The sequence below is a fragment of the Symsagittifera roscoffensis genome, chromosome 1, assembly GCF_963678635.1.
Source record: "Symsagittifera roscoffensis chromosome 1, txSymRosc1.1, whole genome shotgun sequence".
Taxonomy (NCBI): domain Eukaryota; kingdom Metazoa; phylum Xenacoelomorpha; order Acoela; family Convolutidae; genus Symsagittifera; species Symsagittifera roscoffensis.
In genome coordinates, this window is record NC_087062.1 from 75278335 (window position 1) to 75295329 (window position 16995).

At 36.5% G+C, this 16995-nt stretch overlaps 1 protein-coding gene across 1 annotated transcript in view; it reads right to left on the minus strand.

Annotated features, from left to right (window-relative positions):
• LOC134848892 (low-density lipoprotein receptor-related protein 2-like) overlaps nt 1-16995 on the minus strand; it is a 154528-nt gene that overhangs the window by 90635 nt on the left and 46898 nt on the right. The window contains exons 15-23 of the mRNA XM_063866430.1: nt 15791-15991; nt 15007-15173; nt 14336-14644; nt 13353-13484; nt 9762-9942; nt 8716-8859; nt 4431-4585; nt 1514-1660; nt 880-1173 (exon numbers count right to left, since the gene is read on the minus strand). Of these exons, the coding sequence (XP_063722500.1) occupies nt 880-1173; nt 1514-1660; nt 4431-4585; nt 8716-8859; nt 9762-9942; nt 13353-13484; nt 14336-14644; nt 15007-15173; nt 15791-15991 (1730 nt within the window). The remainder of the gene's footprint in view (nt 1-879; nt 1174-1513; nt 1661-4430; nt 4586-8715; nt 8860-9761; nt 9943-13352; nt 13485-14335; nt 14645-15006; nt 15174-15790; nt 15992-16995) is intronic.

Here is a 16995-nt window from a genome sequence, read left to right on the forward strand (position 1 = left end):
AACTCGCGCAAACCGGTGTACACTAGATCTATTGAGACTAGGAGATATAAGAGTAAGATTAAGATCGGTATTAGACCAAGAAATTCCACGAATCTATCCGGCCGAACATAAGACAGCGTGACGAGCAGACGGTGTACGCTATCTGAAATTACTATATGAGTTATAACCAAAAGGATATAACTCACAATGCGTAAGCGGAGATTTAATCAGTCTTAGAAATCGTTCCAAACTGGTTGAAAGAAGCTTATTTGCCATAATTGATTTGTTACGAGGAGCGAAACCTATTCTTTTGTACTTTATATGGCGTGTTGGGGGATGATTTTTATAGAAAAAATTTCAAAATTTAGATTTTTTTTTTAATTTATTTTTTACATTTGATTTTTTTATGTTAGCTTAAAAGGCATAAGTCTTAAAAGGCAGTCGGAACATTCAGGGCTTCGCCCTGATACGAGCAGCCTTGTTAAATTGTAACTCTGCTTTTTCAGATCACCGGTTTTTTTCTAAATTCTTACAAAAAGATAAGATAGAGAGACATCATTACAGTTGTAATCAAAATTTTTCCAACTGCGAGAGTAACACGCGAAAATTTCCAATTTTTTTTCCGTCAAATTAAAACGGTCTATAGAATGCTATAGTCGAACAAAATCTTCAAATTATGGATCCAACTGGGTCGATTAGTGAGTCAAACATGGTCGAGAGAGTCGATTAGCGTCGAGAGAGTCGAACAATGGGTCGAATATAGTCGAATCAAGGGTCGAATCATGTGTCAAACAAGGTCGAATCATGAGTTGAATAGGGTCGGATTAATCGTCATCGAGTTAATTATCGCGTTTACAGGAACCAACGAAAATTCAGAAAGCAGCGGAATACAAGACTTACATCTTTAACAAAATCGACAAACACATTCCCGTTCACTCCGTCAACTTCTACATCTGAAGGCTTCGTCACCATGTTCACGCTACTCGTCGGAACTATTACATCGCCATTACTTTTCATTACATCATTCTGAGATAACTTGAGCATATGGAACTTGTTTTGGTGACTGTTGTACCAGAAGAGAATATTGCGATGCGAATCAAGAGTCAATGAGCTCATCTGAATGAAGTCTTCGGAGTCTGTAAATTTGAAAAGTGAGGCTCTGCGAACATCGCTACTGCTTGAAAACTCCATTATCTAAACATTAAAAATATGAGTGTTCTCAAAAACTGTATGTTGCCCACTATACCAGTTTGAAAAAATTGGAACATGGGCTAAAGTTTAAACCACCACGCCATCAATAATGCACAATTGTTCATCGGAAAACGCAAATAAAAGTCAAGAATAAATAGACTTTACAGTGGGGGATTTTGACTGAGCTGTGAAACTTTCAAACGTTTTTTCTTCTTCAAAACTTAAGAGTATATTTTGACAAAATAAGCAACGAAAACTATAAAGTTGAAAAAATTTTGGACCGTTTTAAGCAAAAATAACTCTAAAATGGCATTTAACTCGACATGAGCTCAAAAATTTGCACCTTGAGCTCATTGGATATTTTATCGACGTAGAGAAGCTGCTGTCTGACTGGGTTGAAGGTCACAAGGTGACCCAAACTGGAGACCAGTGCCCTCTGCTCAACAAGCATGGAACTAAGACTGAACAACTGGACCTCGGAGGCAGAGCCCTGCAAAGAAAGGTTTTTGCATTATTTTAATCTAAATTTTCAAATTCGATCCGCTTATTTAGGTGGAAAAATTGAATACCAGTCTGCCATTTTGTTGCTATACAATTGACATCAAAAACATTTCTGTAGAAGTAAAAATAGATTTTGAAAGATATTGTTAGTTAAAACAATTTTTTCGGTTGTGATTTTTTACAAACATAAATCAAAATTTACACTTATCTTATTAAGAGAAAGCATTCTCCATTTGCCGTTTAAAGTACATTAATAATACTTTACACAAAGCCAGCAGATGATTGGAAAAAATAAAATAACAAGAAACCAAAAAAAACGTGTTTTCAAAATGTTAGAACGCTTTAAAAAATTTCGAATTTCAAAAATTAAAATGTCTCACTTCATAGCTCTTTGAATATTAAAATTTTTTCTTGCTTGGTGCTTTTTCTAAGGTAACATAGAGAAAAAAGTGGATCGAAAGCTGGTGAAAAAGCAAATACCACTTTAAAAACTAGAAGTCGTTCAAGTTTTTTTTGCGACAATTAAACTTTAGCTTTTCCACTGTGGAGTTTGCCTTTCTATAAGCAACGCAGATGAACTGCACTTAAAAAGAAATGCAAAGTCGAACCGCAAAATATCAAATTGGAGCGTGAACAAATTTTTCTGAAAAAAAAAGAAAAAAATCATCACAACAAGAAGAAAAAATCCTCATTTTATAAGTGACAATCCTTTTGATCTTTCACAGTTTCATAACCGTTCGAAAACAAAGTTAGGACTAAAACAAAACCCTAAGTTTACTATTAAGCTTATACCTTAGCTAAAAACTTATTGGACAAATTCTAATTTCAAGAAAAGGCTATGTATATGCTCTATGCTTTATACCAAAGTTTATTTTTGAAAATCATCCAACCACACGCCACGTTACGTATAAAATGATATATTTCGCATACAGCAAAATACTAAATATACCAAATAGCATGCCTCAATTCGTTTTGAAACTATTTCTAACACGGATTAAACATCCGCTCACACATTAATATTATGAAATACATCGCATGTTAATTGTCCCCGTAAACTTTAAAACCCCCATAACTATACAAAAAATGATCACGGAAGTGAAATATTTTGTTTTTTAAATTCGAGCTCAGGACATCAATACCTTTTGAATGGTATCAAAAATCCCAAATTTGCTTGTAAAGCCCGAACAAAAAACAACCAGAGGCAATGAGTACAATTGACAAAACGTGCTGATTATTCTGTGAACAAGAATTTTTTCTTCCGTTATAAAATAGCTTAGTTGTCGGTTGCAGTACACTAGCTTTTGCAAGTGCACAAAAATGTACAAGCTGAATTCTAGTGCGAAGTCGAACTATTACAAGGCCAAGCTGTGCAATTTGTGCATTGTAAGCGGATTCCGCAACAAGGACGCTCCTTTTGTTCTTCTTTTGTTCTTTACTTTCCTTTGATCGTTCCGACAAAATTTTCACATGTTTAAAGACTTGTCTCTGGAATCCAGGAACATACAGACACAAAATTGTGCTCCTATCCAGTGCACAGTTTGGCCTCGTAATGACAAAACTGCTGGTGTCAGGGAAAAACCATGAATTTTTTTTTCTGCCCTTTAGCATGTATGAAGTAGTTTTTGATTTTAAAAATTATAAAAATTACACGGTATTTTCAGAGTTTTCTCCTTAACATGCTAGCTAAAGTAGAAAATGACCATTTCGCATCTAGTCGTGTAATTGGTCACAACATTTAGCTCAACACGATTCAAAATGGGATGATATCTGAGTCGATAAGTTCTTTGCTTAAGCGTTATAGAACAAATGGTGTCGCAGGTTAAAATCTTAAATTCCAAATTCCGATTATTACGTACTTGACTTCTGAGTTTGAGCCGAATCTGAATGAAACTTCGGCTGTAGATATGTTTTCTTCGAGAAATATAGATTAAGACGTTAAAAATCAGATTCATTCTGATTCATCAAGCTTCGGGAAGATTAGATTATCGGAATATTCGGAAGCAAAGTCATGGTCTCTAAGTTCGGTACGTACTGGCGTGAGGCGACAGTTCGTAACAGGCGACAATTTGTAACATGCAACAATTCGTAAAAGGCGACACTTCGTAAAAGGCGACAATTCGTAAAAGGCGACACTTCGTAAAAGGCGACAATTCGTAAAAGGCGACAATTCTTAACAGGCGCCACTTCGTAACAGGCGACATTCGTAACAGGTGACAATTCGTAAAAGGCGACAATTCGTAAAAAGTGACAGTTCTTAACAGTAGATTTAGTGGGGAACTTTGATTCACGCGCAGTATTCTTCTTGTATTGAATGTAAGCGCAGCGGAGCAAGCGTATCCTACTTGCCAATACCTTGTTACGAAATGTCGCTTGTTCCGAATTGTAGCCTGTTAACACTTGTCGCCTGTTACGATTTGTAGCCCTACCATGTATTGGCTATGTTTTACTGCCATTATTGGGAAGCACGTTAAATAATTGGCCAGCAAAATGAAAGACGCCGTTGTGATAAACGCATTTTAGAAAAACGCCCTGCAAGATCCAAAACTACCATGGGAGAAATGGAATTTTTCTCAATTTCGCACTCAATAAAAAATTAAACAAGGATAGCCGGTTGCTGTGCAAATAGCACAGAATGTTGCGACCACGTTCATAAAAAACTACATTTACAACCTATATTTTCTCACCATTGAAAATCATTGCACACTATTTCTTTTTTGAAAAGCAAATTATATTTTTGAGAGAGAATTTAAGATACTCACCTTGTCTTGGACTATCCAGATTTTATTAGGTGGAGCAAAGAAGGCCTTTTGCACAGTCTGCGAATGCCACACAGTTTCCAGACCGAACTCTATATCGTCTGTTTTGTTCTTGACATAGAACTGCCAGGCGTTGAACAACGCGAACCCTTTGAAATCTGAAAACAATGCCAACCTGAGTTAACTGCCAATGTTAACTTAACTCAAAAGAAGAGAGAACTTATTTTTTAAATAGAATTCCCAGACCATATTACAGTATATTAAGGCTGAAAAGAAAGCAAAAGATATCCAGATTCTGCCAGATTTTTCAAAAATCGAGATGAAAACCTGGTTTAAAAATGAACCATAGAACACCACAAAGAAAAATCATCACAGATAGTTGCAAAATATTCACATCAAATATAAAGCAAGAAGAAATCCAAAAAAAATAATACAGATTGGGAGAATTTATGGTCATCTACATTGTCGGGGGACCCTAAACATACAAGGGAGAAAAGTGAAGATGAACTGCCACAATCTTTATCTGGGCAAACCTTCGTCATGGAGGTTTAAAAAGTAAATCATTGTGTTTTTCAGGTAGATTTGAGTGATAGTATCACAGCATATGCACAGCAGATGTATAAATTATGGTGCTGCATGATGCTTACAGGAGAACGCGATGCCATCTGATCTTGTTAAAAGCTCTCGAAAAGAGATTAAAAGCTTTTCCCCAGAGGTGATCTTTTTTTCCCTTCCTCTAATTATCTCCGTTTCGCCCTTTGTAAAAAGTGGCGCAAAACTTTGGGGTAGACGTTTTCAGAAGCTTTTTTTTTCTGCTCTTGTTAGACATCGAAGGTGCTTGGGTGTATAACAGAGAGATTAACTATTTCAGATTTGATGTCATGGACGGTCACCATTGCAATGATTGCTGATGTGTATTGGCGCGGAGCTAGAAATGTTTCCTTTCACCTTTTATCGCAGCGAAGAGATATTAAAGACTAGGTCTGTCAAAAAGTCTAGTAGGAATGTTCATTTTATCACTGAAAGAAGGCACCAATGAATACCACATCAGTATCATAAAGAAGGGCGGAGAGAAGATTGAGGCTCCTATATTGTGGTTCTTTATTGTACCGACAACTGAGTACCACGAATAGCATTCGGAGCAGTCCGAATGATAAATCATATTATCATTTTAGCAGTGATTTGAAGAGCAATTAAAAACTTCCAAAGTTTTTCAATATTGAGATAAAACAATATAAAGTTTTCGGTTCCCGAGTTGAATTCCCACCACTATTCATCGCTTTTTCTGTAGCATCCCAGTGATTGCTATTTTCCAGCGCTGATTCATGTATAATTCAGAGTTTTTTGCAAAGCTAAGCCTGCGATATTTTAGAGCTATTTCAGTAATGATTCCGTAGAAAGTTAGCGCTAAAACTTAAAAAATTTTAACTCATTTTGGTGACTTTCGAATGAGACTGTGAGTTCATAAACCCTATAACTTGAAATTAGCTAAAGCATCGTAACACAGAGGTAGCATACCTGTTCACTAAGCTGATAGTTGCGTCATTGAACGAACCCTTGTTGTAGTTCTTATTTTTTGCTTGTTTTGATAGGTTTTTTATCACCGTTTCTTCGCTGAATTTTAGCCAAATTAGCAATAATCTATCAAAAAAAGTTTGCTATTGTGGCAATGAACATCTAATTGCGAGACCTGTTTTATTCACTTTTTATCTCTAATTTTCAAATGTGAACTCAACGCGGGTTTCTTGTCTAATTTTGAGTGAGTACAGCGAGCGAGAAAGCCGCCTTATAAATGCAAAACAAGACTGCTCGAATATCAGAGTAAAGACCTGAAAGTTCCGACTGCACTTAAACCGAATTGAAAAGTTTGTTTCAGCATAATTATTGATAAAATAATTGAGAAAAAAAAAGATTTTTTTTCTTCATTTTTTCTTAATTTTATCCCATACACGCGCACGCTAAGCAAAATACTAAGGGTGTCTGTAGCGTCTTGTATTGCAATAATGAGATTGAATTACTGGCCTCAATTCAATTTGGAAGGAATGATTTTTTACAACTTTTGAAGAAAACGGAATATTTATACTCAGTGTGGTTTTTTTTATTCAGTCAATTTGTGGCGATCGAAATAATAGTTTTTAACATAAAAAATTTATGCCCCATTGAAGATATTGACTGCCTTAAATCAAAATCAAAAAGTTATTTTTACCTCGAGTCGTTTTTGCAAGGTTTTGGGAGTTTGGGAGTTTGGGAGTTTTGGGATGCTCTGGACTATTTCATCCACTCTTTGTAGATTTTATCCATAATCATGAAAGGGTAACGCGAATTTCGTATGCCTGGCCAATTATCCCGAACAGCAAAGTCGCTCAAACTGAACTGTGAGGCTAGCTGATCGGTCGTATCAAATTTCCCATTTGATCTTTGATATTGTCCAAAATTTATATTTTTCAATATTTTCTTATCCCAAAAGGTATTCGATATGGATTAAGGAACAATCGGAGCATTCAAGACAATTGCTATTTTCAAGCGCCTTTTTTAACAAAAAATTGATCACAGATGAAATATCTTAAATTTGAGCTAAAAATAGTAATATCTTTCAGATGATTTTTAAAAAAATCCGCCTAAAACGCTTAGTTAACAAGCCGAAAAATGGCTGAATAAAAAATAACCACACGAAGCATAAACATTCTGCGCTTTCATCGAAAGTCAGAACAATGAACATTTATTTGACCGATGAAATTTTTAACTTTACTCCAGCAGAAAAATTAAATTTAGTAGCCTTTTTTCCTCGGCAACACCAAGTTTTCTAAACAAAAAAAAAGCAAATTTCTGCGAAAAATTTTCAAAAACTTTGTAATTTAATTAATTGTGAATTATTATTATTTTTTTTATGTCATCAAGAACTGCTCAAAAACTGCACAAATCGATAGTTTCAAATCTGGTCGAAAGTTTTTTCTGCTTCTAGTTGCTATTCATTTTTTTTTCTCATGGAATTTCAGTAGGTTAAGCGCGTCTCTGGAGATAGGGGAACTCCTATATGAAATTTACTCCGACTAACGACAGCGTGCGAAAAAATTGTCGCATGGTCATCTAGCTGGATTTTCCACTAGTTGGATTGTTAAACACAAAATTTGTATCGAGATAGTGCCTGGGCAGAAGTTGGGGCATATGGGGCTCATTCCAAGGACATAATTTGTTGTAATATAGAGTGGTGCTAAATAGCTAGCCCGATAGCTCTCCTGAGAAAAAAAGATGATAGAATAATTGGACCGGTCTTCGCTGATGCCAAGCAGCTAGTAACCTAGCCGACCCTTAACGAACGTTCTCTTGCATCTTATCTGTAAATTCAAGGATTGTTTTTTAATTGAAAAATATAGATTTGTGCAACATCTTTGTAGTCAGTTGATTCATGGTAATACATTGACTTGTAGGTGTTTGCAAAAAAAGTTAATGGTGATGGCTGGGGAAGAAAAAACCATGCTTTTTATGGTTTTTGAAGGTAATTGAACAGTTTTCTTCGAACTTCCATAAAATAACCAACTCTGCGACCTTTAAAAATTGAAACCACTCTTTAAAACAACTGGAGTCATTGAAGACGCCAATTTTAAACTTTTCCTGTATACTGGTAGGCGATTGGCAGCTTCAAATGCATCCCGTTAGTAGAAAACTCATATGACATAGTTTTGGGTTTACAAAAGCGGCTAATTACTCGTATTTAATCATGCTTTTATGCTTGAGTGGTGGTACCATTTTTTACGCCAATCAAAGTCAATATGTTATTGTGAAGTCTCCATGATCCATTGTTCTAATTTTAAAAGTCATTGCACTCTATTTATTTCACTCTATTTATATGATTAGAGTTGCCATTTGGCGTCTTGATAGTGTGACGTATGGATGGAAGAGTTCGCACGTGTAGAAAGAAGCTGTCCAGTAAAATCTGTCCAACTTTGGATTTGGTTGCTCAGCAGTCAGTGGCTACTTGGTCAACCAAAACGATAGCTTCAGATGGATCGCAGGTTCGAACCCAGGCTGAGTATATTTTTGCGCGGTCCAAATATTGTAAAGATGTAATTTATATTAGAAAATTTCGACATAGACATTGAATTGACAAAGAAAGCATAAAATTCCTCAAAATCAGACACGCTTAGAAGCACTGCACCGCTCATGTTAATCTTTATCTCGATTCCGCAAAAAATCTCCAAAGAAAACTGCGAGTATCCTATTGCAAATTCAACTTTGAAGTAATTATGAAAAATGAGCAAAAAAGGAACAGTCCAGTCTCATAGCTAACCTAGTTTGCAAGAAGTAGATCCTGTCCTGGTTGAGAAAATATTACACATGCACATTGGCTCCAGTTTTTCCGAGAAGTGACTATAGTGAGGAGCACATTGGTACTCACAGTCCCCGCCAGGCAACCCCGAACACACAGAGTTTTCTAGAACATGTTCAAATGGCTTGATGGAACAACCTTCAAGCTTAAACGCTATAAGAGGAGGATCTTAAGTAGGTATTCATAGTTCAAACTTTCGGCCAATCAGAAACTATGCTATTTTACCTGCAGCAGCTAAAGTAACTTTGCTCCAAATCAATTACTCAGATGGAAGAGCTTATCTTAGTCTGTTTAGGGGGTAAAACGTTAACTTCATCCGACCTGTCTTCTAAAATTAGTTCATAGCAAGAGATGCTCATTCGGTTAAGAACCCTCATTAAGCTGCTTTAGAAGTCTGAACTTTTCTAGCTCTCCTTGAACACTATAAAAGTCCTAATACACCAAAAATTTACGCATTCATGCAATTTTTGACAACATGTTCTAGAGTACCAATTTTGAGCAGTTTTTGGAAGGCTATTTCAAGATTCTTGCGTTTTCAGCGCGTAATCTCTCTCAGTTTTAATAAGTGTTAGCGCCAAAGGCGTCCCTAGCAAAACCCCTACCAAATGCACTACCGAGTATCAGCGGATTTCAAGAGGTTTGAATGATAAAATGTTGCCGCAGTAAAACCCACTACATGAATTAATGCATAAAATTCGAATGGAAAAAATAGTTGACAATGTCGTTCAAATCAGGGCTGGAAGGGGTTCAATATATCACTCCACTCAATCCCATAATTCTTTGTGGTACCTGATTGCGCGTGGAAAAAAGAAAAACAAAACAAAAACACACCCGATTACAAAGTTCCTCCGCTTTTTCAATGCTCGGAACAACAATTCTAAACTTTTTTTTTGCAAATTTGCATGCATATCAAATAGGCGTCTGCGGAGCCTATTTCTCTAGTCTCACTTGCAAACTGCGCCTGACGCACTTGTGAACCCGAATTACTTAAAACATAATGTTTGTACCTTTTTTGTGCAGTTTTGGGTGATTGACGGAGAGTGCTTTGGGGCGAGAGAGGACAGCGGGGATGTATGAGAGGGGGAGAAGACACCTGGTTTTGTCGCAGGAGAACAGCGAATCCAGTTTGAGATCCGTCCAATACACAGAGTCCTCGAACACTTGCAGACTCATCGGCTCGATCAGGTACTGTACAATACAGAAAAGGTCAACAAAACTTTCATTTTTGTCTCAAAAATTCGACCCACCACGAGATAATTCTAGATCCGCGCCTGACCACAACCCTAATGACTTTTTTGTTTATGCCGATCATCATCAATTACTTTGCATCTAGAACGCATTAATGAAAGCTGATGTACCTTTTATGTAAGAACTGGTAAATGCAGTTGTATATGTTTAATTATTAGTACTGATTAGATGGTTAATACATTTAATCAGTACTAATACATTAGATGCAAATTAGTCGATGTGAATAGGCGGAAACTAAATTAAAGTTCAGAAAAACTAGGGCGATGAACGATTTCGAGAGTTGAGCGCATTTTGATCGCTGGACATTCAGGAGGGTCGAAAAATGTGGGTAAACTTGAAACGTAAATAATTTACTATTTTCGCATCAATTATATAATGCTAGGGGACAGGCCTAATAGGAATAGATTGTCGATTAGCATGGTGGAATCCCTCAAGCGCGAAGGACCGAATGCGTGAAAATACAAATCAACCAATCAGATTTCAGTAATCTAAAATTTAGAAAGAAAGTAAACAACTCCAGGGACTGGAGTATTGATATTGGCCGAATATAAAAACGGCAGAAATATGCAAAATTTTCAAAATGTCACTGACCGCCGCCGAATAGAAATTTTATATTTCAAGGGTTTCATCATGAAAGAAGCAAAATACTGCTTCATTTAGTTATTTTTAATTGAATGGCAATTGCTTCTTTTTAGAAATTGACTTTCGGCTAATTTTGTTTTCGGTCCTTCGCTCACAAGTCTTTTCGCGCATTCGGTCCTTCGCGCATGAGAATAGCCCCCAATTAGCATGCCCACCCGCATTAGCAAAAATAAGATTGCAATCGACTATAATCGATTTTTTTACAGATTTTCTACTAGTTAAAAGTCGATTGTATGCAACCCAATTAGACACTAAAATGGATAATATAGGAATTTTATACAGTTCAGAAAAATCAATTTTATAGTCTAGAAAATTATTTTTTTGCGGTATAGAATCGGTATAGAATCTGTATAGAATCTGTATAAAATCGATTATAATCGATTGTAAAGCATCTTCTAAGGACCCAAAAAAAATTGATTTTATAGTCTAGAAAATGGATTTTTTTTTGCGGTATAAAATCTGTATAGAAGCTTTATAAAATCGATTGTAATGCATTTTCTAAGGACCCAAAAAAAACTAATTATATTGTCTAAAAAATGAATTATATCGTCTAAAAAAGTGATTTTTCTTACTCTTAGTAGCATGCTGTTTGAAGATTTAAAACAAAAGTTGAATTCAAACTAAAAGACCCAAATTCAAGAAAATCATCGATATAAACAAGACTCGGTCACAAACATCTGCAATAAAATCATGAAAATCATCAATATAAACAAAATTTTGGGCAAAAACATGTAACCTTTTTAGGTAAACTGAAAGCAATAATAGTTTCGTAAAACAATTTAGTGTTTCCAACAGCATCTTCAATCCATAAAACTTCGATTTGTTTTGTAGCTTGAATTAGTTCAAGGAGTTTTAATTTTCTAAATTTAACCCATCAAGCCTCTATAGTTTGAAAACTTCAAATTATTTCGATAGCAAAAATCGCTTTTCAAAATTTAGGTTTTTTAAGCTTTGCTTATCAATCGATGAAACTGCCAACTAATTCAAGTTTTTCACACCTTGAATCTGTTCTCAAAATTAGATTTTTTTTGTGATCAATTTCTTTTTTCTATAGCAAACACATCAGAAAATGAAGCTCATGAAAACTTCAAAATGCTTCGAAATGAATCGATTTGCAAAAAATGAAATTTAAGCAAGCTTTTAAGCAACAATTCAAATTCAAGTGCAGTTTCCCTGTCGCAGAAATTGCAAAAATCTCAAACTAAGTTTTGGCTATTTTACTAAAGAACAGAGAGTTTCTTCGTGTTTTCTTAGTTCGTCCTAAGAAGGATCACAAAATGCTGAGGACAAAACATTACCAGGTCTGAAACAATCAATTTTAAAAATTTCAAGAAAAAACCAGATCTAAAACGTTGCGCCCAATAGCCCCTCTAACTTAACACCTGAAGCTAAATTGATTCTTTCAGTTAATGTATAAGATTATCACCAACAAAAACCGTTGCCTAGCATGCCGAAAACAGTTTCATTAATCAATTTTGGTGAGCTCATATGACCACAACTTCATCTGGAAAACAATTTATGCTCGCCAAAAACTATAAATATGGAGCAGCTATTAGGTCAACAATTTTTTGTACAAAAAATTTCAATGAGGAGAAGTTTCCTTAGCACTCAGAATTTCGATTACCACTTAAATTATTGCAGGGCAATTTAAAAAAACAAACACTTCATCTAGCTACCAACCGATTTGGGAAAGGTCAATGAACGCAAAGAAGCTGAAAAAAAAATGACTGACTTGTTTTTTGGAACAAATTCAACATTCAAAGTTCAAAGCAAGCAATTATGGAGTTACTGCTCCTTAAAATTAAAAAAATATATATTATTGACGCTATTGTGATAGAATAAACTCAATTTGAGAAACCTGGGTCAAATGTCAAAACTTCTATTCCACTGGGAAATCGTAAATTTAAAATTCACTTTTCAAACTATACCTTGGTTCAAAAAAAGTGGCCGCTGAAATAATAGATTTTTCTAAGCATTGAGCAAACAAAATAATATAAGAAAATATGAGTCTGTTGCGTCTTTGTCTTGCCTATTCAGTCCCAGTCCATTTCTCCACAAATTTTCCTTCGTTTTCAAGACACTGGCCCAAACGCGTCGGGATAGAACCCATCAAATTTTTTCTTACCGCTGGCAAAATTACATGTTGAGATTCTTGAACATACTGAATTAGTTCGTCTTTTGTTTTCGGATTTTTCTTCTCAACAAAGGATTTAAGCATCATCCACACATTTTCCACTGGATTACTTTCGAGCTATACGCATTTTTCAAAAATATTGCCGCGGCCATTTTTTTTGAACCAAGGTATAGACGCCGTTTAAGTTTTCCTTTTTTGCGTTATTTGCTTTTTTAAGCGAATTAGTTGGAATTGAACTTAAAAAGAAATCAAACGTCAAACCGCAAAACGTCTTGGCGTGAACAAAGATTGAGTTCAATTTCCTGAAAAAAGGCAAAAAAATCAACTCTACTTCATTAAGTGTCTTCACTGCATTCATTATCTTCTAGTAATTACCTTATCTGGCATTTAAAAAAAAATTTGGCACTCAAGTATTTTTATTTGTCGGCACTCATGAACAAATTTTTTGGCACTGTTTCTACTTCAGCAAAGTTGAACTGAACTCTTTATAGTGAGCGAGGAAGACCAAATAAAAAAAATAACGGAACTTGAAGTGAAACTGACCTTGAACTTGAAGTTAATCAGAGATACTGACCTTGACAGATTGGAAAGGTGTGAACATTTTGGCGGGCAACTGGACGTCAAGGTGGATGTAATGGATGGAGTTGGATGACAAGTCCATCCAGTAAAGTCTGTTAGAGGTCAGATCCACTTGCAAACTGATGGGCTTAAAAATTGAACTGTTTTGTGTCATGTTGGATCCCTGGAGTTAATGAATAGGCGCTTTTTGGAAAAAAAATCTTGCAACACCGAAATAATTGAGAAAGCACCAGCGGATGTAGGGGTGGGGGTGCGGCACCCCCCTCAGGGATTCGACCCTCTGTCGACCCCCAAAGGGCCCCCCTTTGTACTATTTTAAGATATCCATTTTTGGCTTACTGACCCTAAAATTTTTCTAAAGTTGCTTTTGGCGCCAAAATATACTAATTTTAAGGGGGGAGCGCGTGCCGAAAAAACGCGATTTTTGGTCAAATTTTTCCAAAAGTGCTTAAAAACTCCTTTTTGGCCTGTTTTTACAAAAATCTGCCTGCGGCGCAAAAAATTTGGTAAAAATGGGGTCCTTATAGTGATTTGGGAGAGCTCAGAAAATCATTTTGGTCGACATAACAAAAGTTCGACAAAAATTTTGAAATTTTTTTGAAAATCCGCCCCTCCAGAAAATCTTAGATCCGCCCCTGCGAGAAAGTGAAATATTTTTAACGCTCAGGAGAGCTTTGAATGAGAATTCTCAGCTTCGAATAAGTAGAAAAAATATCGAAATTTTTCAGAAGTCTCTCAGGCGCAAACCTTACATCATTGAACATTAAAATTTAACCTTTTAGATGCAAAATCGAGGCATTAGGATAGGGTACAAAATGTCAATTAATTCTTTGAAAATTGCGATACAGAACGCTAAAAACATTACACATGAAGATATCGATTTTTTAGAGAAAACGCCTCCTAAAGAAGTTGAACACTGACATGATGTTCTAAATTTGAGCTACTAATAGTAAATTGAATAAAATGAAGGTTGTTTACCATGAATACATGTTGACTCAAAGCGATTCGCCTATTAGATCCGGACAGATCACAGGCCACAATCTGCCCACTATATACTCCCTCTCTGCCTTTCACACTGTAGAACACCTTCTGCACAGCAGCACGAGGCTCCACCGCCACCGAAGTGGCCATGTGAAGACTGGCTAACTTCACCACTCCCGACCCGTCCAGGTTCATCATGTTCAGACTGCGGTAGTCTGGAGTTGGGGCCTGGACCAGGTAGTAGATGTGCTCATTAATCCAATCCACTGCTAATTCAGAGTACGCGTCTACTCCATTGATGGTGTGCTGGAATCAAAATCAAACGATATGTGAACTTTATAGGCCGAACAATTTTAAACCGAGGCAAATGTTAAACCGAGAGTATAATCTCAAACTGTTACACATGGTTATTTGGTTCAGTCTCTTCAAAGTATTTTAATAGCAGTTTCCATAACATTGTAATTGAGGCATATTTTTTGTGCCTGACAAACAAATATGATGAATTAAAACGTTCGGATCAATTGCAGACCTGGTGATGACAATTCACACAAAAATCTCTCTGAATGATACACTTAACTAAATTATTCTGGGGAGTGCGAAGGTAAGATGAGTTTCAAGTAGGTGGATGATTCCAATGACTGAACTCCCTTTTGTTTCGTACGACTCACCAGAATAGTGTGATCTTGGATGATATGAAGTTCCATGGCGGTGGATATGAAGAGAGTGAGGTGCTCGCTCTCCTCTCCAGTCCCTTCCACTTGCCCCTCCCCTTTAAGAGACCAGACTTGCTTCACATTCTTAATCTCAGCGTCCATTTGCAGATAAGTGTAGAACACTGAAATAGAGAAAAATGCGCACTATTTAAACATGAAAACGGAATTTACCAGAACCATTTAGGAATGTTTAAAGAAAAAAAATTAAGGAAACAAACTCATTTCAGTGCTTCTCACATTTTCAACTTAATTTAGTCTAAAATTAGTGTTGGCTTTAAAAAAATTCCCGTGGAGTAGTCATTTACCAGCAAAACTGGTAGTCCACCAAATTGGTGGTTAAAAAACATGTACCTAAAATGTATGTTCTTTTTAAAAACTTTTAAAAATATACGTACAAAAATGTACGCGTTTTCGGAAAAATTTGTCAAAAATTGTCGGTGAAATTTTTGCCAAAAGTCTCTGCGGACAAGACTTCATCTGAACGAAGCTCAGCTTCGAACCCCTAGACTCTTGACTGAGAGACTCAGGTCTCATACAACCCCGGCGTTTACACCAACTGTTATCGATAACAAAAAAATATAAAGTCATAACTTGTCCGATTATAACTAACTGACTAGTGGACTTATTACTCATCTTAAACATGTCAGCCTCCATAAACAACCTTGTAAAGCCACTTCCCTCACAATAAATTTGTTTGTATTATAGTAAAGATGAGTTGAAGCAAAACGATGCGTCGAACCTCCTGCCTGTTCCACACGTAGCAGTCGCCTGCCACTGGTGACGAACATCTCCGTCTTCTCTGGCTCATTAATGCGACAGTGTTTTCCATTGGGGGCCAGCTGGAACCCCTCTGGACATGTGCAGGTGAATGAGCCCTCTTTGTTCACACACTTGTAGCTACAGTAGTCCCCCTCACTCCCACTAGCACACTCGTCAACGTCTGAACAGATTCATAACATGGTCTTGCAGTTTTTCACGCAACGTACAGCTGTTGAAGTAGCCGCGGAGCTATTTTTCGACCCCGCGACTAAATTTTTGACCGTGCCGCGACAACCTTTTCGACCGCCGCGACTAACTTAAGACCGCCGCGACCAAGATAAGGTTATTCCAGACACTCAAAACACGACTAATTTGTTCGACCACAGCGACTGAGAAACGCTATTTCCAGAATTTTTCTGCGACTTAAAACAGTGTAAAGACTTTGAATTTTCGGTCGCGGACCTCGACCCGGGTCGAACTAGTCACCGAATGACCTCTAGTTTATTCACATGCTCAATTCAAAACACGTTCGCGTTAGATTCTGATCCCAGGAGCAATCACGACTCAAAATTTGAAAAGACTTGTTGTGCAGTATTTAATTCCAATAAAGATAATCAATTGATCTTGAAAAGTTAACAATAAGAGTGGTTATCAATATTATCCAAGGGTGACAGACTGTTCCAAGGACAGCACCTGCTAATAGATTAATAAGCACCACGAATGAGAGTTGATTGACAGCTTGCAATTTGAACTAAATAACACTATACGACACTTCCCCTTGAATAGATGAAACTTTAGATGACTGAAAATTTAATGACAACATGTTGATTAAGAATTGCTGGTAAGAAAAATACTGAGTGCTTATTTAGAGAATGAATTACAACTTTACTGACAACGATTTTTATCAACTAAAATTCACTTAGCAGTGATGGCGTTTGAGTTTAGTCAATTAAGACCGACCCTCTCCCTGGGCTAAATAGGCTAATAGTTTTGTTTTATGGTTCAGTTTGAATTTTCCTTTTAGACTACTTCTTTCCCTCCTTTTCGCTCTGATTGATGAAATCAATCATTACCCCTCCCATTTTGGTCACCGCCGTTCTTTTTCTCACGCTTTTTCTCGATGCTATAGATCCCGGGTCGTCCTGGCTATCGTCCTGACTGCTAGAAGATACCAGTCTGGCCTTC